The sequence below is a fragment of the Typopeltis vanoorti genome, chromosome 5 (genome assembly GCF_054136105.1).
Source record: "Typopeltis vanoorti isolate ZY-2024b chromosome 5, IOZ_Tvanoo_1.0, whole genome shotgun sequence".
NCBI classification, from domain to species: domain Eukaryota; kingdom Metazoa; phylum Arthropoda; class Arachnida; order Uropygi; family Thelyphonidae; genus Typopeltis; species Typopeltis vanoorti.
In genome coordinates, this window is record NC_143553.1 from 149,721,418 (window position 1) to 149,744,692 (window position 23,275).

At 34.8% G+C, this 23,275-nt stretch overlaps 1 protein-coding gene and 1 non-coding gene across 2 annotated transcripts in view; both read right to left on the bottom strand.

Moving 5' to 3' along the window:
* The window catches only part of Cand1 (Cullin-associated and neddylation-dissociated 1), a 414,848-nt gene extending 405,769 nt beyond the window's left edge, over window positions 1-9,079 (bottom strand). Inside the window, exons 1-2 of the mRNA XM_090392833.1 lie at window positions 8,720-9,079; window positions 4,443-4,544 (exon numbers count right to left, since the gene is read on the bottom strand). Of these exons, the coding sequence (XP_090248959.1) occupies window positions 4,443-4,544; window positions 8,720-8,761 (144 nt within the window). The 5' untranslated portion in view covers window positions 8,762-9,079. The remainder of the gene's footprint in view (window positions 1-4,442; window positions 4,545-8,719) is intronic.
* Window positions 9,080-18,752: 9,673 nt separating this feature from the next.
* On the bottom strand, window positions 18,753-18,824 carry TRNAE-UUC (transfer RNA glutamic acid (anticodon UUC)). The gene has a single exon. It is a non-coding gene; the product is annotated as a tRNA-Glu (tRNA).
* Between the last annotated feature and the right edge of the window lie 4,451 nt (window positions 18,825-23,275).

Genomic DNA, 23,275 nt, shown 5'->3' on the forward strand with positions numbered 1-23,275 from the left:
ATCACCCATAAAAGTCAGTTTATGGCAGACAGAAAATGAAAGTATTCCATCAGGTACATGTCTGATGTATGTATGTATGTCTATAAAAGATATTCTTCCTGATAATTCTTTCTCTAAAAGTAAATTTGATTCAGAGATGTACATTACTAATTTTATGCAGGAGTTCTGATTCTGTGTCATCCCAAATAGTGAAAATATATCTGCACATTGTAGCCAAAGAGAAAGTTTTGGATCCAGAATTAAGATCCTTTCCTCAATGCATAAGATATAAAAATTAGTTCAATTTGGCAAAGAGGTGAGCCCATTGTAGTCCCTTCAACCCATTTGTAAAGTTTATTTTTGCAGATGAAATATCCAGAAGCAATTATAAATTTCAATAAATTTATAATGTCTGATAAAAATTCTTGCCATAAAAATTCCACTGTCTCAATAAGTGGAATATTTATAAAAAGGGAAACAATGATGAAACTCAACGTAATTATGGACTTTACAACCGTGTCATAAATAACTCTTTTAATTTCCCAACGTTTCGATCTTCATATTAAGATCATCATCTGGGGCATATACAAATATACAGGACAAGCTGAGTTACATTACACACAGTAAACTAAAGAAAGAATAATTTAATCACCAGTTATTCTACTGGCATGACCTCTAGTGAAAAAAAAATACAAATTAATTAATTATTTAGAAACTACATCAAGCTAAATTCTAATTAAGATACCATGAGAAAACATTTTCTCCTATAGATAGTTTTCTTTCAGTAACAATGATGTCCTATTTTTAACATTACAATTGTTATTTTTGATTTAGGATTCTGGATTATCTACAGTCCTGTTTATAGTTAGCTCTTGGAGAGAAAGGTTCTGTGGGTAGAATATGTGCCTTCCATATGCTTGGGATTTTTAGACCATCATTATTGTTCAGATTGGGATGGTTGATAAGAATCTCACAGGCTTCCTTAAATTTGAGTTCATACCATGTTTTGGTGTGATGTAAACAACTGGTGCTTTTCCAGTCAATTCTATATAAAAGCACTGGAAAAGCACCAGTTGTTTACACAAATTTAAGGAAGCCTGTGAGATTCTTATCAACCACCCCAATCTGAACAATAATGATGGTCTAAAAATCCCAAGCATATTCTACGCACAGAACCTTTCTCTCTAAGAGTTAACCATAAACAGGACTGTAGATAATCCTGAATCTAAAATAACAATTGTAATATTAAAAAATAGGACATCATTGTTACTGAAAGAAGACTATCTACAAGAAAGAATGTTTTTCTCATGTTATCTTAAATAGAATTTAGCTTTGATGTAGTTCTAAATAATTAATTTGTATTTTTTTTTTTACTAGAGGTCATGCCAGTAGAATAACCGGTGATCAAATCATAGTTTCTTTAGCTTACTGTGTGTAATGTAACTCAGCTTGTCCTGTATGTTTGTATATGCTCCAGATGATGATCTCAATATGAAGATCGAAAACGTCAGGAATTAAAAGAGTTATTTATAACATGGTTGTAAAGTCCATATTTCTAAAATTAATGCTGATCACCATGCAACACTAAAAGAAAGGATCTAAAGGTTTTATGCAGTTAATTTTTGAAAGAAATTTTGTAGAATTCTGTAGAATAAAATAATAATAATATAGTCAGTCTCTTCACCAACATACGCAGAAACGACACAGTGGATATATTTGGAAACTTTTTCCCACCATAGAACTATTCAAACACAGAACTGAAAACACCTCATTCATTTTTCAAGACAAATATTTCCCAGCAAAGGTTGGTCGATTGGTAGAGCCTCTGTTACTAATGGCTCACGCAAAAAGTTAAATAAGTTTGAGCGTGGTTAGTAGTTGTAAGGGGACCAATTGTTTGATGCTGTTGGTACACTATCCCTGGACCACATACACAATTTTCAATGTGCTGACCTTTCTTGTGTACAACAAATTGCATCTGGTGTGCAACATGCTCTACAGCTGAACGTAAGGAGTCAGATTGGATATTCATAACAGCCCGTTTTATGTTCTCTTTCAAGACATGCAAGTTGGGAACGCCACCAACATACACAACAGATTTCAAATACCCACACAGCCAAAAGTCACATGGAGTGATGTCTTGGGATAGAGGCAGCCATGCGGTCAGAACTGACTGATAATCCTCTCATTACTGAAATGCTGCCGTAAAAGGCGCTGTACTGAACGTCAATGTGTGGCTGTGCTCCATCCTGCATAAAAATTATGGAGTCCAAACATTGTCTTTGCTGCAATGCAGGAATGACAAAATTTTCCAGCATTCGTCGATAAATCTCTCCACTAATGGAGCAGGTTACAGGACCTGTAGGGGTAATACGCTCAAAAAAGTATCGTCCTATTATGAAATCGGCTGTGAAGCCACATCACATGGTTACTTTTGGAGAATGCAGTGGTACTTGCTGGATCACTTGGGGATGTTCAGATGCCCAAATTCTGCAGTTGTGAGTTTTGACCAACCCATTCAGATAAAAATGAGCCTCATCACTCCACAATATTCTCCAAGGTCAGTCATTGTTGACCTCCATTCGGGCAAGAAATGTTAGCGCGAAGGTCATGTGCTTATCATAATCTGTGGTAGTTAGTGCTTGCACACGACTGAACTTATACGAATAGAAGTGAAGCATTTTCCGTAAGATTTTCCAGACTGTACCATAAGCCATATCAACTTTGCGAGCTATGGTATGAGCGCTTGGACAAGTACTGGTCCCTATGTCATCAAACACCACAGTAGCAACGTCTCTTACTGTCTCTTCTTGCACTGCTTTCCATCCTCTGCCAGGTCTAACTCCTAGTGATCCAGTTTCTTCAAACTTCTTAATCATAGCTCTCAGTGCTACAGCTGACACAGGACCTGTAAGCAGGTTATGAAGCCTTCTAAATTCCAGAAGGGCTGCTACGACATTGCACTGCTTAAGGGTAAAAAAACAACTTAACAGGTAAAGCATGCTGAGACAAGGTAGGATGCATATTGAGCACAATTCGTCAGTCATTCGAATAACTGCCTGAACGTTTTCAATCCCTCTTTAAGTGGAATTGGTGGCGCTGCTATCACATATGCAGAGTAAAATTTGCATAATCCTTTTTACCTGCATTTACTGCAAATATTTGACTGCTTTTGGCTCCACCAGCGCCAAAATTTCCCCTATCAGCGACTTTTGGTACTAAATCTTTTTTTTTTTCCGCAGAAATCATCCCCCCCATGCCTTCAAAAGTCTCAATATAAAATTTGGTCTCATTCCGTTTATTGGTTTTAGCTACAGATGCCTTCAAAGAGGGAAAGTTATTTTATGGCCACCCGTATATAATTATATTCATATATAATACCTTGTTTACCATATATTTTTGGTGAGATCTCTACTAATCACTGAATAAGTATTTTAATTCTGAAGATGCAAATTCATTTTTCTATTGTAGCCTTTAGAATCCAAAATAAGATGTTGCCTTGCCTTTGTCAGCTTTATTATTATTTTTTTGACCTCCATGCAGCCATAAGACCCACTGCAAAAAAAGGATCAGAAAATTCTCCACTAGTTGGCAACTGGAATCTAACTTGAAACACTTTCTTCATGCAGCCTAACACTACAGATGCTAATGCCATTTCTACAGGGATACACTGATCTTCCATGGCCTTTCATGATGACAATACTCCTGTTGAATTATCACAACCTCAGTGCTTTCAATTCCAAAAGGGGGAATCAATTCATGAGCCTTAGCACCAAAAATAACTATGGCAACTTTAAAACAAAGTCTATTAGCTTCATTGCTAAAAGGATCACCAATATCCCTTTCTATCCCAACTTTCTAACCTAAGGAACTCACTTAGGAGAAACAGCACACACTTGATAAAACATGCTAAAATATCCCTGTGATAATACATTGTCTTCTTCCATTAATGGCTGACCAGATAAATTAGCCCCATTTATCCATTGGGCAGTTTAGTTGTATCTTTATAAGAGCATTTACAATAAGGTTAAATGTTTAGGATTCTATTGTAACACATGTATTTTTATGTTCAAATTTCCATTATTATTCTTTATCACACACTGATGATATGTAAAAAGAAATATTTATGTTTAATAGCTTTTTTTATTTTTTATATGGCTTACATGTTTTTGGTTTAAAAATGGAGTTCTTTGCTGTTTAATGATGAATATGACATGATAGACTGGTTGGCTGAAGAGATTGTGCCTCTCTGCTCCCCAACCAATAATCTGTATATCTGTATGTTCAAATCCCATTGTATGGATGCTTATAAATGATTTCAGTTGACAGAGAATTTTGTTGCCTGATGTGTGCTTACATATTCCTCTGTGAAACTTCAAGAAGCTTATCCACAGAGTAAATGCCATTGTTCTAAATAATAACTTTAAAACTAAATATTAAAAATATTTATCACAAAAATATACCTTTCTTTCACTGTCATCATCTAATTTGATAGAATCCTTTTGTAATTCAGCCATTAAATCATTTGTTGCCATAAAACGAAAATCTTTATCACTGGAAGTCATCTAAAAATTTAAAAAAAATTAACTAATAAAGAATGCAATCATGGTAGTTGTAAGATGTTTACTAAATAAAGAGAACATGTTTTAACACTAAAGGAAAGTAAAATAATTAGGGGTAAACCATCAGTATTCATTCCTATAAGTCTTTAACTGACTCATTTTCTTAAAGCAAACAGCTGTAACCCTGAAAGAAAGTAGGGTAGTCTTTTAGTTCTTTGATTTTTGCAATTTTGCAAGATAATATTTCTTATTATCTTACACAAAGTCAAATGTTGGGAAATAAGATATTTTAAAATTAAAAGATCTGTGCATTTACTTATTTACTAGATTCAAATGCTACAAACTTGCCTCCTGTCCAAATGGCAGTTGAGCCTTTTAGTCCCTTGCCAAGGGGCTAAAAGGCTCAACTGCCATCCATGTTTCCATAGCTCTCATATACAGACAGTACCATTGTAACAACACCCAAAGACAAGGCCTACTTACTTACTGGCATCACTCTTCTCCTCCAACTCATGCACAGATGACCATGCAAGCCATTTCCCCAACCACTTTATAACTGTTTGTCCCATACCAGCTCTAGTCTGTTCAAAAAGAAATCACAATTATCTAATCCTGTTGGCATTTCCCACTTTCTTTGCTGTGCTACACAATTATGTTAAAAAGTTAACACCAACTCTATGCTGCCTCTTCAATCTTTCCTACTCGGTAGGCATCTATCCTACAAAGGGAAACCAGATTAATTACATATTCATTCCAAAAACTAAGGTGATAAAAATCAGCCAACAAACACCATCTACTTGTTTTTATTTTAATTTTCTTAAAAAACATGGAGAAGTCATCAACAGCCAACTTCACCAGCTGGAAGCCTGCCAGCTAATTAATAACCAGCAATATGAATATCCATCTCCCTTAACTCCCAATGTACCGTTGATCTAAAGTTCACCACCTGCCTTTGGACATAGCTATACAAAGGTCTGGAGATCATGCATTTATGATCAAATCTGGGAGAGAGGCCTGCTCAGCAAACTACCTTCATATGGTATTCAGATCTGCTGTGCAATTTGTTGCCTTGCATATCTTATCTTACTAAATACAGTATATCCTCAAAAGCCACTATGAAGCAATGGAATCATCATCAAAAAAAATCATTGCTGTAGAGTTCAACTGCAAATGTGTAAAATATCGAGCTTGTTTAAGATAAATATTATATTTAAAGGGAATATGGCATCCTTATTTTTCAAATTAAGATACAAAAAACAAGTTTCAAGCAAATGAAATTCACATTTCATGCAAGTGATTACAACAGATTTATGGAATAATTACCATTCTAAGTGAAATAACTAATTACTTTAAAATTACTAACTCTACATTTCAGCCTTTATATGTCCTCAAGCATGACAACACCATTACCATAAACTTAACCTCTTATGATTAAAAAAAAAAAAAAAAAAAACTTCAAATCCTGATATTAGCAATCTAACAGGATTTTCCACATTCTACACCTCAAAACTAATGAAAAGATCTCAATAATATACATAACTCTGGAAACCTCACAAATGGCAGCACAAAGACATGAAAAATAGCAAAATACCAAGAAATAGGCATAAATCCCCTGGTAAGTGAAAAACAAAATTAAACGTTGTAACATGAATGTATCTCACAGTAAAAAAAAAAAAAAAGACATATCTGATATCAAAATCTGAAGTATTAAAGTCAGTTCTTCATTTCTGCAGATAACATTATACTCCTAAATAAATTCAAGAGATAAGTCTTTAGGAATTCTTAATTGAATAACTGGTGTAACAAATGTGATATGAAAATCTGCAATAAAAAGGTGAATATTATGAAAAACAAGGTGGGAATGTGGAAAACATCGACTGTGCATTTTCAACTGAGAACATACCGAACAAGTAAAACATTTCAGCTATTTATGCACAATTGTTAGTAATGATGGCAAATGAAATATATAAACAGATAAAACATGCAAAGCTAGTATGATAGGGAGCCAGCTAACTAAAGAGAGAAATTACCAAAACACTAAACAAACAAATGAAAATCTACATAAACTGTAGTTTATATTTTATACATTTTTTATATTTTTATACATAAGATAAAATAAGATTATTTTTATACATAACATAATTTTATAGTTTTATACATAAGAATGTATAAATCTCTACATAAGAATATCAAGCCAATTTTAACATATGCATGTGACAGATGAGTCTCAAAAATAAAAGTTGATCAGACTATTGAGAAAGTTCTGAGAAAAACTGGAGTGAACAGATAGCATCAATGTCAAATCCCATTTAAAATGAAAATAATACAAAGGAATGACACTGTTGGCATTCAAGAGTATGTGTGTTAAGGACAGCAAAACAGACATTTTATGAAAGTATGGCAGGAAAAGACTAACATGGAGATCTAGGGGGTATTGATGCAGTTAGAATGCCATAGAAGTTGGAAATGCCATATCTGATAATATGAGACATGAAAATAAGATTAATTTGGAAGAAAATTGCTGATAGGAAGCTAGTAATAATATAAACATAATTATGTAGTACTAGCATAGTTTCAGCATTCAGGTGAATAAATACTAACAGGGTATACCATAATGTAAGGATTGGAGACATTTTGTCAGTTCTCTGCATTCCTTAAAAAGGCTACACTAAGGTCTCCCAGTCATCTAGCTTTCAGCCATAAGGAATCCAGGATGATCAAGTGACATGAGGAAATTTCCCCATTAGAGAAATTTTCACCATTTATTAGAGAACAGAAAAACAAATAGATTAATTATCATTATCAAATTAATGATATGTGCCTTCAAGGGGTATTTTCTTATCCAAATTATTCTTATCTATCCATCAGGACTCCAATAGTGTCTGATCTTGAGGCACTAAGTGGATCAAGGAAAATAAAATTTAAAACAATAACTGGGAAATACCCCTAATATCTGAAATTAAAAAACCTCAAAAGGCATATTTTCCAATAAACTAACAGAATTCATTATGTATTGCCCAATTAAAATACAGCATTATTTAATGCCCATTTAAGAACTGTGTAGGATGAAATAAAGAATACACGATATATCTCAATATGGTAGGACATTCCCAAATAAATGCCTTTATATAAACTGTTTTAACTGCAAAACACTTTTGCATAGTAATTTAAACCTGAAAAATTCTCACAGAAAAATCATAAGCTTCATCCCCTTTATAAGTAACACACACTTGAAACACATCAATGAAATATAACATTCTCTGTTCGAGTTTTACACAAGTATGAATATTCATTAGATGTCTTTCAGATTCATTATTTATATTCTATAGATACAAGTTGAAATCTGGACGTTTCATCCTACGTATAACAATTAAACTTGGATATGCTTCGTTGCTACAACTAGTTAGATGATTCTTATGATCTCTCAATTATATCCATGAAGCCATCGCTGTTGTCAACAAGTGTCACAGTCCTATTCCAAGGCGGCTGTATACTGGACAACACTCATTAAAATAAAAAAACAAGTATTTTTAAGTACTACCAATTTTATCACAGATGCTTTAATTTCAAAAGAATTTATCTCTTAGAAAAACTGCGAGAAATAATACGTAATATTAGAAAAGTAATGTGAACTTGTACAGTGAAGCGATTTAAACACTGCATTCCCAGATATACGGAAAGTTGACAATAAACTGGAAGAGACTATGTATGTTTTCTGTGGCAAAACATTAGAAGCCACATTTGGAACGGCGAAAAAAAAATTGGACTCGTTACCTACATTGCACTGATATACCGGATGTTTTTAAAAATCCGGAAAGAAAACGAAATCTTAAATGTCTCAAGTCAGGAGTGCGAAAATTCCTTGGGGGTTAATATTCTCTTCCATGAAGACTGAACTAATCGCAAGTTGCATAAGATTAAAAATATCAAATATATGGCAAATAAGAGCATAGAAGTTCCATAAACAAATTGGTGTTATCCTTTAATCTTCGATTATTTAATATTATTGTTACGAATTTAAAAAAAAAAAAATAATATATATATATATATATACCACCCGGTCACGGGTATTTTAACCCTAACTACAGACGGCATTGCAATTACATTGGTATACAAAAAACTTAAGAAATTACGACAGTTAAATAAAACAGACACATCATTAACGGAGAACATCTTACCTTTTCCAGCAAATTTGCTATGTGATAGGAGACGCTAGCCATTTTGATAAACTTTACGCTAAACGATTTGTATAACAATATATATAAACTTCGTTCTGCCTACATTAGGACAAACACTTTTCGGCTTCGTCCCTACACTACTCTCGGCAACTCTCATGATTGAAGAAGAGTTTCGAGATTAGGCTTCCAATCACCATCTAATGCAAATAGTAACGAAAAATGTCAACACCAATTTAAATTCTTTCAGAAATTCCTGAAAATGTAATCACAACTTTTATCATATAACTATAACTGATAAAAAAATAAAGCTGATTACCGACTTATATATAACTCTAAGAATATGATTCTGTGAATGTTAATAATTCACACAGCAGCGAAAGGAAAATTTTGGAGGTTTCGAGCACACGGGCGTGTATCAGTGTTAGGTACCAAAATAAATAATCTGGGAAGATTCGGATATAAATATGCATTATTAAGAAACGCTGGTGATTTTTGTTATTAACTACTTCAATGGAAAGCTTCTTTTTTTTAAAAAAAAAATTGTAGTTGGAAAATATCAGTACATCATACTTTCTTTGTAACAATACAATAAAGTTGACCTGTATGCAATGAAAAATGTTAAATTCTAATCCAATTGTGTTTCAAAATGGATTATTATTATTATTATTATTATTATTATAAGGTGCCTTCATGAGTTAAAAGACTCATCGCGGATTAGTTTAGAAATATTCTAAACTTTGAGCTCAGTTAGTGATACTTCCTTAGATTCGTTTTGGAGATGAAATTTTAAAATACCGTCAAACTGAAATAAATTGAACCAGTGGCGCACTCAGGATTTAATCTTGGAGGGGGCCAAGCGCTCAGGATTTAACCTTTGGGGGGGCCGAGTTGAGTAGACGTTTTGCGAATACACACTACACATCGCATACGACCTATAACTGAGCATCTGCAGTGATCGCTAATTCATAAGTAGCACACAACATAAATAAAAAAAAATGAATTTTAATTAGGAAAAGATTTTTGGAAATTTTTCTAGTGTTTTTTCCTTTTCTTTGGGGGTACCCGGGCCCCTTGGCCCACCCCCCCCCCTCTGGGTGCTCCACTGAATTGAACTCATTGATGTATAAAAGTACAAGCAACCTAAAACAACTTTGGTTATTCCTGATTTTGTCATGTCACCTAGATATAAAGTTGTGAAGCACATAAATATATTAGTTATAATAATAATAATAATAATAATAATAATAATAATAATAATAATAATAATAATAATAATAATAATAATAATATATGAGATTTTGTACCATACTTGTCACATACACTCTGAATTTCGTCTCTCTCTCTCTCTCTCTCTCTCTCTTTAAACCGAGATCACATTTAGGTAGTAAATGATTTTCATCACTAGGTGTGATCCCGCTCTCTTATTGGAGTTATCAGGTGAGTTAGAAAAAGGTCCGTGTTTGATCTCTAGGGCAGTGTTTCCAAATTCTATAAAGACCACCCAAGATACTCTAATTTACGATCTTTAGTGGGTGAAATAAAAGAAAAGGAAATGAAAGAAAAATTTAATTGCTGTCAGGATGCATAAAATGTGGCAAATATTGGCACCTTTTCCAGATGCAGAATTTAGCATCTGAAATGATCAAATAAGGTTTGTTAAATCCTTTCCTTGAACAGCTTTTATTCGCTAACTTCAAACTAGTAAAATCACATAATGAGCATACAGTGTTTATTCAAACTATATAAAATATGTTATTTATTTTGAATAATAAGACTGATGTTCAAATTAAAGTTTAACTTATACATGAATTAAACTTTATATATAATCTATTTTTATAGAAATTTTCACGACTTAGGTATCTAAAAAATATACAATTTTATTTTAAAAAAGTTGATATATTTCATCCAATGTAACATGGACTTCATCAGTGAGACACACCGGTTACAGCATTCAAAACATGAATCATTAGAATGGGCCATGAAGCATGTGCTTACTAGCTCGTGTCTCGGGTGGCAGCTGAAGTAATAGAATTTCAATATTAGAGTTCAAAGGAACGATTGTACAAGGTGAAAGATAAAAATAAATTAAAAATCAATAATTAAATAAATAAACATTATGAACGGTTAATGATAATCACTTCCTAAAACCTCGAGATTCACATACGAGCAGTGCGGTGATTGTTTGGGTGATTTCGTAGCGTTTCACATGTTTCAAGAAAAAGACGATTAAATTTGAACCTGCTGAAATGAAGAATGTTTGTCTGGTTCGAAAGAATTCTGTACCTAGTGTAAATAGCATGAGAAGCAAGGGCAGACTTGTCGGATTCGAAAACTGCAATATAGTCTAGACGTTTTTGGATTCTAATGAAAGAAGAACGGCCCGTCTGTCCAAAATAGCAAAGATGACATTAGCAGGGTACGCGATAAACACCTAAGGAGAGAGGTAGTAATGTATCATTTGTAGATAGAACGAAGGAAGACAGTTTCCGAGTTGGTTTGAATGATTGAATTTGTGAAGAATCCGGGATATTTATTCTGAGGGTTCTTTAATGTAAGGTAAAAAAATTCTTTATACATCGGATTGTAGTCTGGTAAACCGATGATAATTATCAATAATTTTATGGTAGTTACGTTATATCCATTAAATATTAGGTTTCTTTTAATTTTATTGAATTCATCTTACAAAATTGAATCAGAATCAAAAGAGAACACTCTCTGCCAGATTACTTTTTCTAATGCAACCACGTCCGCTTTTAGCTTATCATCAACGTAAAGAGTGTCACACTTCTTCGATTTGAAGCAAGAAAAACTGTTAGAAGGATAAAATTGTTTAGTATTATCGTCCAACCTTTTAGGTCCATTGAGATCAATTGAAATCTCCTCATTAAATAACATCCATACTGAACAATACACTGAAAATCGTCGGCACAAAAACAACACTGAATAATTTTATGTTGACAGCAATATAACCTTGAAGAAATGTTTTTGGTTTCATAATGTCATATTCCGGCGATTATAATAATTGTGTGAGAATTAACAATAAAAAGAAAAAGACTATGAAAACTTACAGGAACTCTGAAAATAGCAGTTGCATCATTATTGAAAAATACAACAAGTAAAATATTTCAGCTAATTAGGCACAATTTTTTGTGCAGATGGTCCCAACTAAATATGGAAAGAGACAACAGAATTAGCAAAACTGGTATGAGAAGTAGCTAACTGAATAAATTTTATAGCACAAAAGAAATAGGAAGTGCAAACCAATTTTAATTTTGATTGTAATAGCTGGATTTAAAATAAAACACTTGATCAAAGACTAGAGATTCCAGATATGGAAATCTGAAAAAAATTAGGGGAGTGAATAGATGGCATCAGTGGTAATATCATATTAACAATAATGATATTAGGAAATAACTTGACATTGATGTCATTCAGGAATGTGTAAGAAGCTAATCTAAGGCTTAAACTAACGTCACTTAAACAAAATGGGAGACGAAAGGTTAGCAAAACACGTGTTCGTGGCAGCATGGCAGAAAAAAGACTAACAAAAAGACAAAAATTTAGCTGAACTGATATACTGTGCGACCACAGATGCGAGATCCCTCGACACTTCTGGCATGTCAGAAGAAGGCGATTCCATTCTGATAATAGGGTAATCAATGCGTTTCGTGGGATGAGTGTTTATTATTATACGTCGGAAAATGAGCTTTTCTTTTATGAAAATTCAAGTTTTTAAAGTGGTAACTAGTTTGCTTGTACAACAGTTGGAAAGTTTAGGTATAAAACACGTGATTTCGCGGGTTGGTAACGAATTCGTACATCGCCTGATTCCTTTCTCAATTTCAACATGAATCGACTCTTCTTAGCCCAATGCCAGCAGAGGATATGGCGTCTGTGGTCGAACAGTAGTAAGAAGTAGCTTAGAAGACTGACATATAAGACGTAATGATACTGGAGTCCGGATAGCGTAATTTGGAGGGAAATTGTAGAGAGGAAGTTAATAATAATGCAAACTTTTCGTGTAGTTATACTATTACACTATCCTGCGGACATTCCTAAAGGTACGCAATCACCAATTTAGTGATGATAAGGATAATATTATAAGAATATATTTAGGATTTAGAATTTAGACAGCCACAGTTGTCTTTGTGCTCTCATCTTGAACTTTTCAACAGTTTCCGAATATATGAATTCAATTATTAGTGACATCAAAACTTTGTGATGTAATTCTATGGTGAAACATTTGGCCCAGGAAAAAGGGTCAAACTTTTTTTCTGAACACTTTTTTTTTGCAAGTTACAACCTAATAACATTGGTGAATTTCATTTGACACTAATATATATTTTTAAAAAAATCAGCTAACGCCTTTTTATTCCCGTATAGGGAGTAGGCAAGACCATTTAGCCTTATCTAACTTTTGGAGACTGAGTGGACAGTTCAATCTCCACTACTAGCCAATCAGATATAGCTGGCCCAAGGCTATCTCTAATTAAGTGGTATGCAGTGAAGAGAGGCGATCAACAAGTACCGCCATCTCGTGGTCCCTAACCCTATCACAATATATTTAATGTCTGAAATAATGTTGGTTCTACGGTCGATTTTCTTGAGCTTACGGGACGAAAAACCCGAGTTTCCGGGAGAAAAAACCCGCTTGCCCGTGCCAGAGATCGACTAACTCGGGAACCGGTCGAAAAAAGGCTTAGAAAATTTTCTTCTATTCGACGACTAGATTCGAAACAAAGTCTTCCTTCGTGCGGTCAAGCGCCGTGGTGTGCAAACGCCACATCCACTGAGCTACATAATTAGTATCATATTTTTCGTTAATTTAATACTCAGGTTCATGATAAGCCCTCATTCTGATTTATACTTTTGATCCTATGTTGTGAAAATCATATCAGTTTTTCAAACTGTGCTGGATTTATCAGCATGACTTCCATATTACTAAACCCATAGATTATACAAGGTACCATTACATGATAAGTTTACAATCATATCTATCCGATAAGAATTAGATATGCGTTAAGAATTGGAGTTCACAAAGGAATGTAGGTACACATCAGCAATTTTACGTAAGGTTTGTGGAAAACTATTTTAATACGGAATTATTAAACAAAAATGCAATTTTTGTTCTTAATTTTTAAGTAATTTAGGAAATTTTGAATTTGTCTGCATTAAAGCAGAAGCAGCTATGACTATGAGAATGGTGTTTTATCCTTTTAATTGTTTGTTGTTTTGATCTGTTATCGTATATTTTTATGGTTCTATATTGTACCTTTCCCTCTCGTTTATGTCACTTAGGTATTTGCACTTTTTGGCGAACTCCAAAGTGGTGAAGTTGACTTTTGATGATTTTTTCCATTTCATTTGACACAAGTGAAGCAAACAGCAATGAAAAAATATTTGGATTGATAGCTTCTGTTTCCTATCCTTGAGGATCGATTGATTAGAGGCACTTATTTCCATGCTTCAGGGTGAATGTCAGACGAGCATGAAGGATTGTGAAGAAGAAAGAAAATGAAGAGGGTGGGCGTCAGTTTTGAAGAACAAGTTTTAAGCACAATCAGGATAAGATTCGGCTAAGAAATGATATGGGATGTAATAGCCCTTAACTTAAACAAGTCATATGTCGCCGAATTGAAGCCTTTGGCTCTTCATCTATCTAACAATCAGGATGATACCATCAGGACCAGAACATGTATTAGTATCTAAACGATTGCGGATACTTCTGATAAAGAATCGAAGAGACTTACAGTGAGCAGTTCTTGAAAAAGTGTACAGACTGGGTGCTTTGTCTTGATAAGGAATTGGAGATTGGGTGCTTTGTCTTGATAAGGAATTGGAGGAGAATGATATCAAATCAGCCTTGTGTTGGGATGATGTTACAAGAACACCATCTTGATGTGTTAAAGGTAGAAACATAAATGGGGTGAAGTTGCTCGCGGTCGAATTGGAAAAGGAGCAAAAGGCTCAACTGCCATTTGCGCGCAAGCGTCTACGCTTGTTCGTTTCATAGGTTAATTTGGAATTCCTAATGGTCTTTTTATAGCTGTTGCTTATAGGCCGAGATGGAGACGCAAGAAGATTTCGATTTCTTTTCTAGCTCCTTGCGATATCTTAAATTCTTTCCTTAGACTGCCATAACATTCTGAGGAAAGAATTGTTGGAAAGACCAAGGTATGAATGAATTCTTTGGATTAATGAGGATGAACGACATACATTCTTGTGGTAGCAAATCGTAGGGATAAATACAGAATTTGCATGGAGCAGTTTTTAGGATGATAATTCTTGAGTTGTTTTGGGATCATTATTTTATAATTTTGAGCAAGGTTCTGAAAAAAAAATTTATGAACTGTTTAAGTGTTACAATGAAGTGGAAATCAAATTCTTGATTTCCACTAGGAGTATCAAATGCAGGTGGAGAGCAGATTGTTGAAATTAAGGTGGAAGAGACTTAGACTGTGAATCGAGTACTGTATATTGTGTTTGTTAATTTCGGAAGAATATATTTTTTGTGAGTAATAGTAAACATCAGTTAACCGGTCTCATTTTTTCAGCCGGAAAATCGGGTTTATCGTCCCTCAGAACAGGTAAACCGGCCTGTGAATACACATGGATTATAAAAATACATACTTAGTCCCTCATTAGGAGGGCTAAACCAGTCTTAAAGGACGGTTGAGGAAATGGAGGAACCTCGCACAAATAAATAATTAAATACGATACTGTTAAAAGAGGTCATACCTTTTCTCGTTTTTTTTTTTAAACCTCATTCGACTAAGGACTCAATAAATTTTTACGAACTTTCAAACTAAATATTAGTGCGTCTCAAAAAGACGAGATATTCCTATATATTTATCCTTCTTCCCTTATGATATGATGGATGGTGAACTGGTTTCTGAACACACAAATATAGCACCTGAATTCGCGATCATAGTTCAATTAGTAAATATTTACGTGTACAACCGCCTTTTAGATGCAAGTGTATTTAATATTATAAACCACTGTTTTTTTTTTTTAACGTGGTTATCACCCACGAAAAGTTATTACTAAACCTATAGCACATTTGTACCCTGAATTGGCAAGTTTTTTCTTTTTCCTGAATTATATATATTTTTTTGTATTTTTGTTTTTTACATTATCCAGATACCCTGATAGAGACCAAACATGAAACTTCTTTCAGCCACTGCAGGTCTCCAATAAGCCAGACGGTGGTCACACACCGGCGATGAAATTCATCTTTCACCTAAAGACAATCACAAACATCCATGACCACGGCAGGATTCGAATCCGTGTTAAATAGGTGTTAATAACACCCATTATATCGAATAGCGATTTATGTTAGCAATTTTTTTTATTTTGTTTGTCGTCCCCTCCCCCCCCCTCGGCAAAGACACTTGTAACGTAGAAAGGAATGCATCTATTCTGCATATTGTGAAATACCAACTTTGAAGGTTATATTGAAATTAAAATACCTTATACTCCCTTATAGGAAGCATAAGTTATTTTATATAAGGTAATTACTCCCTTAGGGAGCAGGCAAGACCTTTATATTTATATAAAGGACTACTAGAATTGGGCTAAGAATTTTTTTTATTTCTTAATTTTTACATAAAGTTAGCGGTTTGTTTTATATCCTTTTTATTTAATTTTTACATAGTCCGAAAGCCCTGCTACTCTAGAGACCAAACATGGAACTTTTTCAAACCACTTCAGACTTCCAATAAAATTTATCTCTCATCTAAATTTACTGCTGTAGCTCAGTTTGTTTAGAAAGCGCCTGTTTGCTTAGAATGACATACGTTCGAATGCCGTCTAGGACGCGAAGAATTTTTATCAGAACTCTTCAAGTAAATGTGAGTTACATGGTCTCTTATGATGGCGGTGGATTTTTCCCTCCCGGAAACTCGAGTTTTTCGATCCTCAAAACAGGCAAACCGTCCATTATACACACTTCCCTGCAGCCATTCGAAACCGAAAATCTCAAGGAATAGGTCGGACAACCCTTATTCCAGGAGTGCCTTATATATGTAGATGTGTGTGTTCACGGGCCACTTTGTCTCTTCTGAGGAACGAAAAATCTGGGTTTTCAGGTGAAAAAAAAAACCTTGTACTACCATATGAGAGCGGCTAATTCACCTTTAGTTGAAAAAGACCAGATAAAGGTTACTCACGCCATGGACGGGAGTTGAACCCAGGTCTTTTCGACCAAAGGACTTCGTCTATACCACTGAGCTACGGAGGCTCTTCAACACATCTAGACAAAATATTCACTCGTTAGGGAGGATGAAACAGAGGAATGGCAAGTCTAGTGTATTAATTGTCTAATGGCCCTAATGACAGACTAGAATTGGATGGATAGAAATTTGCCACCGTGACAAAGATTAGATCAGGGACGACTTGTGCATAGGCACTACGGAACTGCAGCAACCCCAATTTTTCTCGATATATATAAATATATTTATTATTTTATTTATATTTGTTTGTAATATTTAATTTTATCATCAACAATCCTATACAATTCTCTTATTTCGTAAAAAAAATAATAAAAATCCATCTTGTAGCACTTAAGAGGACAAAGGACGCTAGCAGCACTGTGTTTACCACAGTGTCATATTGCTAGTATTTGCTACGCGCGCAAACATATGCACGTCATAGTCCGTCGCGCAGTTCCACTGTTGTTTATATGCAGTTTGCGCCAGTAGTACAGTGTTCGTAGTGCTTATCGTGTTTACTCCGTCTCTTTAAATATTTGGACATCACAATTAAAGACATAACATTTGTTATATTTTTTTATTTTAGAACATTATTGGGGTTATGATAATGGATTTTATTTTTAAGTAATTTTGAATTATACTAAACTGTATAATTTTATCGATAATAAACAATATTGTTTCATGTTTAATTTTTTTTTTTAATTTTTGTGTATGTACACCCCACCTGTCCAAAAAGAAACCGAACTTTTTGAAAATAGAAGAAACTAATGGCGCCACCTGTTGTATCTTTTGATTGTCGAAAGCGGCAAGCTTCATTAGTGTTGTGTCAACTGTTTATGAAATTTGTTTCATTAGAAACAAATGTCATAAACATATTTTTTCATGAAAAAATATTGTTTATTATCGATAGAATTATACAGTTTAGTATAATTCAAAATTACTTAAAATAAAATCCATTATCATAACCCCAATGATGTTCTAAAATAAAAACTATAACAAATGTTATGTCTTTAATTGTAAGGTCCAAATATTTAAAGAGACGGAGTAAACACGATAAGCACTACGAACACTCTGCAACTGCAAACTGCATATAAACCACAGTGGAACTGCGCGGGCGAGAATTCAAAAGTATAGACAATGTCGATTTGTTGCTACGATTCCAAGGGCATTATCTACAAAGAATTCGCTCCTGGCCAAACGGTCACTGGTGAGTTTTATCTCGAAGTTTTGAAGCGATTGATAGCGAGAATTCGTTGCGTACGGCATGAATATCGTGATGACCGACCGTTCATCAAAACACACTGTCACTATAACTCGGCTTCTAATGAAACAAACGTCATAAACAGTTGACACAACACTAATGAAGGTTGCCGCTTTCGACAACAAAAAAAGATATAACAGGTGTCGCCACTAGTTTCTTCTTTTTTCGAAACGTTCGGTTTCGTTTTGGACAGAGGGTGTATATTTTGAAAGTTGCAGCACCCCCACGATTTCAATTTCAAGACACGATCCCCCCACTGGATTAGATTGGCTGCAAATTGCATTATCCACTATTTTTTTGTGAGTAGTATAATTAACCTGTAAATAAATTTTTAATCGAACGGACTTACAAATATCTTTCGCTGTAGAATTCGAATATGCATTACTACTTATTGCAATATTTGAACTTTTAATCACTCAACCATGAAAATCCAGAAAAAATAAATAACGAAAGCTTTAAACATAATTGTCACTGAGTGTCTATGTTGTTTGTTGAAAATAAAATAAACCAAAAAATGTTTAAATAGAGAAGGAATCAAAAGCTTTTGAGCCAAAAAATATACTTCCCATGCCGGGAATCGAACCCGGGCCTCCTGGGTGAAAGCCAGGTATCCTAGCCACTAGACCACATAGGATATGGTATTTTGTGTTTAAGATTCATCATTAATTCCAATTTAAAAGATCAACTCTTTTGTTTGCTTTTTATTGTTGTTGGCACTGATTTGACAATTAACAAAATGAGAAGGTTAATGAGGTACCTGAGATTAATTCGTCTCCTTACAAATATACAGCAGTCTGTAAATTACCAGGAAGTAAATTATTTCCTACATGCTTCATTGCATACAATGCATATATTACACGTAGCTTCTAAATAATAATCAACAGATAAATAACATTTATATTTATATTTTTATATTAATTTTCATATTTAAATGTATATATGTACAACTATTTATGAGATTTATATTATATATTATATTACGGAGATTGGAAGTTGATCCCAATAGCCACTCATCACCTGAAATGATAATGTGTTGTATTAGGCGCATCCATTAGCTGACAGTTATAGAATAAATGATCGACAGTCCGTTGAAGGTGTAGACTGCAAATGCATACTAGTGATTCCAAAATATAGGATCTACACATTCCGGCCACTGAATTAGAAATCTTTATGCAGATGTACATAATTATCACTTCCTCAGCGTATATACAAAATACTTGGTCGTGTGCTTCACCACATGCTCTAGGCAACTATTAAAGAATACTACTGATGATCAGTAATCGTCACTAGTGTCGATCATAATTGGAATAATAAAGGATTTTTCGGAGTGCAATAAAGGGCTTAATCGGTGTCCGTCTGGCTAGAGCCAAGATTTCGAAAACAGCAGAGCTAAGCTGACTGGTTTCTCAAAAGATAAGATATCGTGGGTGTTTAATCAGCGGAAAAATAACCCACTTTGCTTGTGTAAGAGACGATGGTTCTAAGACAGTCTCAGGAACAAGATCGCCATTGTTTGAGAAGGCTTTTACAAACAGAACTTCCTTTTTGCAGCATTTCACCGAAGCATTTAATGTAGGCTGTTCCCTACTTATATCTTGCCGAATGCGCAGGGAATTTAAGAGGGTTGGAATTGGCAAATGCATGGCTATACGTGCAACACGATATTAAATAAAAGTTTCTAATTCAGTGTCCATTATCTGTATGTAGGCAGTGTCTTAATTTTCCCGTTAGTAGCGTGGTTAAACCTGGAGAAATAACGTCTGTTTTCAGCTGGAGTCTGCTTTTGATACTTGCCACAAATTCTTTTGTTGCTGATCCGTTTTTAGATGTTTTCCATTCTCCTTCTCACAAGTGTAGGCTTATTTTTTTTGACAGCGTTTTTATAGCCAATTTTGAGTACTTTTGGTAACTTGTTTCTAGCCGCTTCTTTTGCCAGCTGATCGACTCTCTCGTTTCCTGTTACCCCAGTATGTGCCTTCACCCAGCAGAACTTGATTTCCCATCCCTCTAGAGTGAGATTCCAAACGAGAGTTTTCTCTGTTCTTTTAATGCTATATGGTTGTTCTGGTTTTGTATACAGTCTATACTGCTTCTACTGTTATTGTAAATTGTTGCTTTTTTTTAAAATTATTTTTATGGGATGTGTTGCGTTCTAATTTCCGGAGATATGTGAGTGAATAAACTGTAGAAAGTTCTTCTTCTTAGTTGTTTGTACAGAAAGGATACAGTCTAAAACAGCATCCTTTCTGTTCAAATATAGTAGACTACCTGTAATATACTACGAAGAAACAACCGACGTTTCCTACTGTTTTACTCCCGTCTGTGTATATGTGGCATTCGTCACTATGCGTGTGTGTGAGAGTATGTGTGTGTGTGTATCTTGAAGATGGAGTTTTATCTGCTGTAGAAAACAACACGGGAAAGACTATTCTATTCCTAAGGACAGGGGTATATGTGATGAGTTTTAGAAAGTTTGGTAAGTGAGTTTGGAGCTGAACTGCAACTGGATTTGAATATATATGTTGAACGTATATGTTGGTGATTTAAGATCGACAAAAAAGGAAAGGTTTAGTGTGGTGTCGACTATTGAACTATTCATTGCTCCAAATAATCACATACGCTGGTTTCATTCAGTATTCTCAACATAAAGTGGAGTTTCTTCCGACCAGTATAGCACATTTTATGAAAGGATACTACGATGTATGGTACGTTAATTTGCAAAATATAAAAATCCGCTGTTTATTATTTGCCAAAGGGAGTAGACAAGGTTGCTTTAGCCTATCTAACTTTTGAAGATCGAGAAACAGTCAGTCATATCCCTTACCTAATCAAAGACAGGTGCCCAAACTCTCAATGATATTAAACAGAATCCTGTGAAGAGCGAAGACAGAAACCTTTCGCCATCTTGTGGTCTCTAGCCCTAACGCAATATATTATTAAAGGAATAGTGTGGGTTCTACGGTCGATTTTCTTGAGTTCACTGGATGAAAACTACTTTTCCAAACCGGTAGAAGAACACCTTTGAAAAGAGTAATGTACTCAGCAACGAGAATTGAACTTAAAAGGGCTTCTTCTTCGAGCGGCCTAACTATCAGGACCGGATTAACGGACAAGCCAGATTTACGGATAAGCTGTAGTTTAGAACTTCTTATTACAAGGAGCTTTCATCTCAGTATACATAACCTAAAATTTATCCAGTAGAGGAGAGGATCCTTAATAGTTATTACTGAGTTTTACAACAACCTTAAATCCCACCCCTACTAACTGTGGGCGCAAACGCTATTTCCTCAGGGGGGGGAGTAAACAAGCCTTCTGCGTTAATTGTTTTAGTGTGTTAATATATTTGCACGTGAATTTGTTAATAAGGTATATCGCATACGAATTTGTTAATTATCGACTAAAAACAGCTCTATCGGGTACCTCTTTCGTCATTTGTCGTTTTAAATGTGAGGGCGACAAATTTGTAATTGTGAAAATGTGCAGTCATTTCTTGCACAAAACGATGTTAACTTAAAAAAAAAATAATTAAACTTTCTATTTTCACACTGTCTCTTTCATCGCGAAGATATTCGCTATTATTTGACATGCATTTTGAATTTTTGCTAATTTTACTTTATTTATTTATTTTTTTCATGAAATCGAAATATTTTTACTTCTCTAAAAATTTAAAGGTCTTTTAGTAAATTATGTTTCAAAATACAGAGAAGTGTGTTTGGTTGCAATAAATGCAAAACTCATTTATACCAATGAAAGAACAAGCTGTGCAGTATTATATTTCAGAAGCCTTCTGCGCAAATCCTTAACAGCTGTACATGTTTCAGAAATGCGGTTTTGAGAGATGCCTACATAATCTCGTGGTAATTTCAATGACTCTAGATCTGTAAAAGAAACTCATCGTCAGCTCAATTCTAGTCACTGTCTAGAGCAGTGTTTCCCAAAGTGTGGCAATAATTTTTCAATAATTAAAAAAAATGAAGAAAAGAAAGTTTAAAACAGAATGTGTCTATTGGCATATATCGACTGAACTCTGTTAGGTGCGCGTATAGCTGACGGCATGATCGCGTGCCAACGGTTTTGTATTAAAAGTTTAAATTCAAATAGTTCGAACCACACGATTGGAACTCTTCACTAAATTTCATTAATCTTGTCGAGCTTTTTTTTAGGCTGTGCTCAGACTAATTTTGTTCCCGAGGAGAGTGTTTTTCTGTGTGTTAGACGTGATCGGACGTATTCCTTTAGACTCTACCTAGTTGAATTTTATATAAGGTTTTTCGGGAAGCTCACATTGCACCAGCACTAACACAGTTCGAGACCTACTATCTCCCCCTCTGCATGAAATATGCACGAGGTCTGACGGCCGGCAGGCCCCACCCGCAATGAGGACCAGTGGTGGATGAATGGTACTTTAGGGAGGTAGGTCTCTGCACTGTGTCCAAGTAAGTTCACGAAACTCCTTTTTCCTTGTTTTTAGGATAGCCATTCATAATAAACTAACTTTTTGTTGGTAGACGCCTATGCTAAGCGTGTCTACGGGATTAGCTAGTGGACCCTCAAAGTCCACAGGATCACTTGCAAACTGCTCGGGACACCCGAGCAACCTATATTTTCTCTTTCTAATCACAAATTAGGCTAAATCATGGACACTCCATATGATGAGCTCGATTTCAACCAGCTATTGGCAGTCTTCAAGCATGTAGGAGGCCTGATGCAAAGGAAATGGCCAGGAAAGGTAGCAATCCACCAAATAGCAGAGGTTGAATCAGAGGACTACCAATCCAATAACCCTCCTCCCAACACCTCACAGGACAACAGCAGAGGAAATTCCACAACAGCTGACATTCACACACTAGAGGACACTGACGACTATCAGGTAGCCAGCAGGAAGAAGCGAAGGGAGGTGGTTACAACAGTAGAGCCCCAAGCGCCCACAGACAAAGTGGCTATCACTGCAGACCATGAAGCACCAATGGGCACATCTGCACAGATTAAAGAACGAATACCACCGGTGATTCTACTTGCTAAGGAACAATGGTCAACAGTTGTGAAGGTCATGAAAAACTTAGAAATTAATTTGACTTCAGCTAA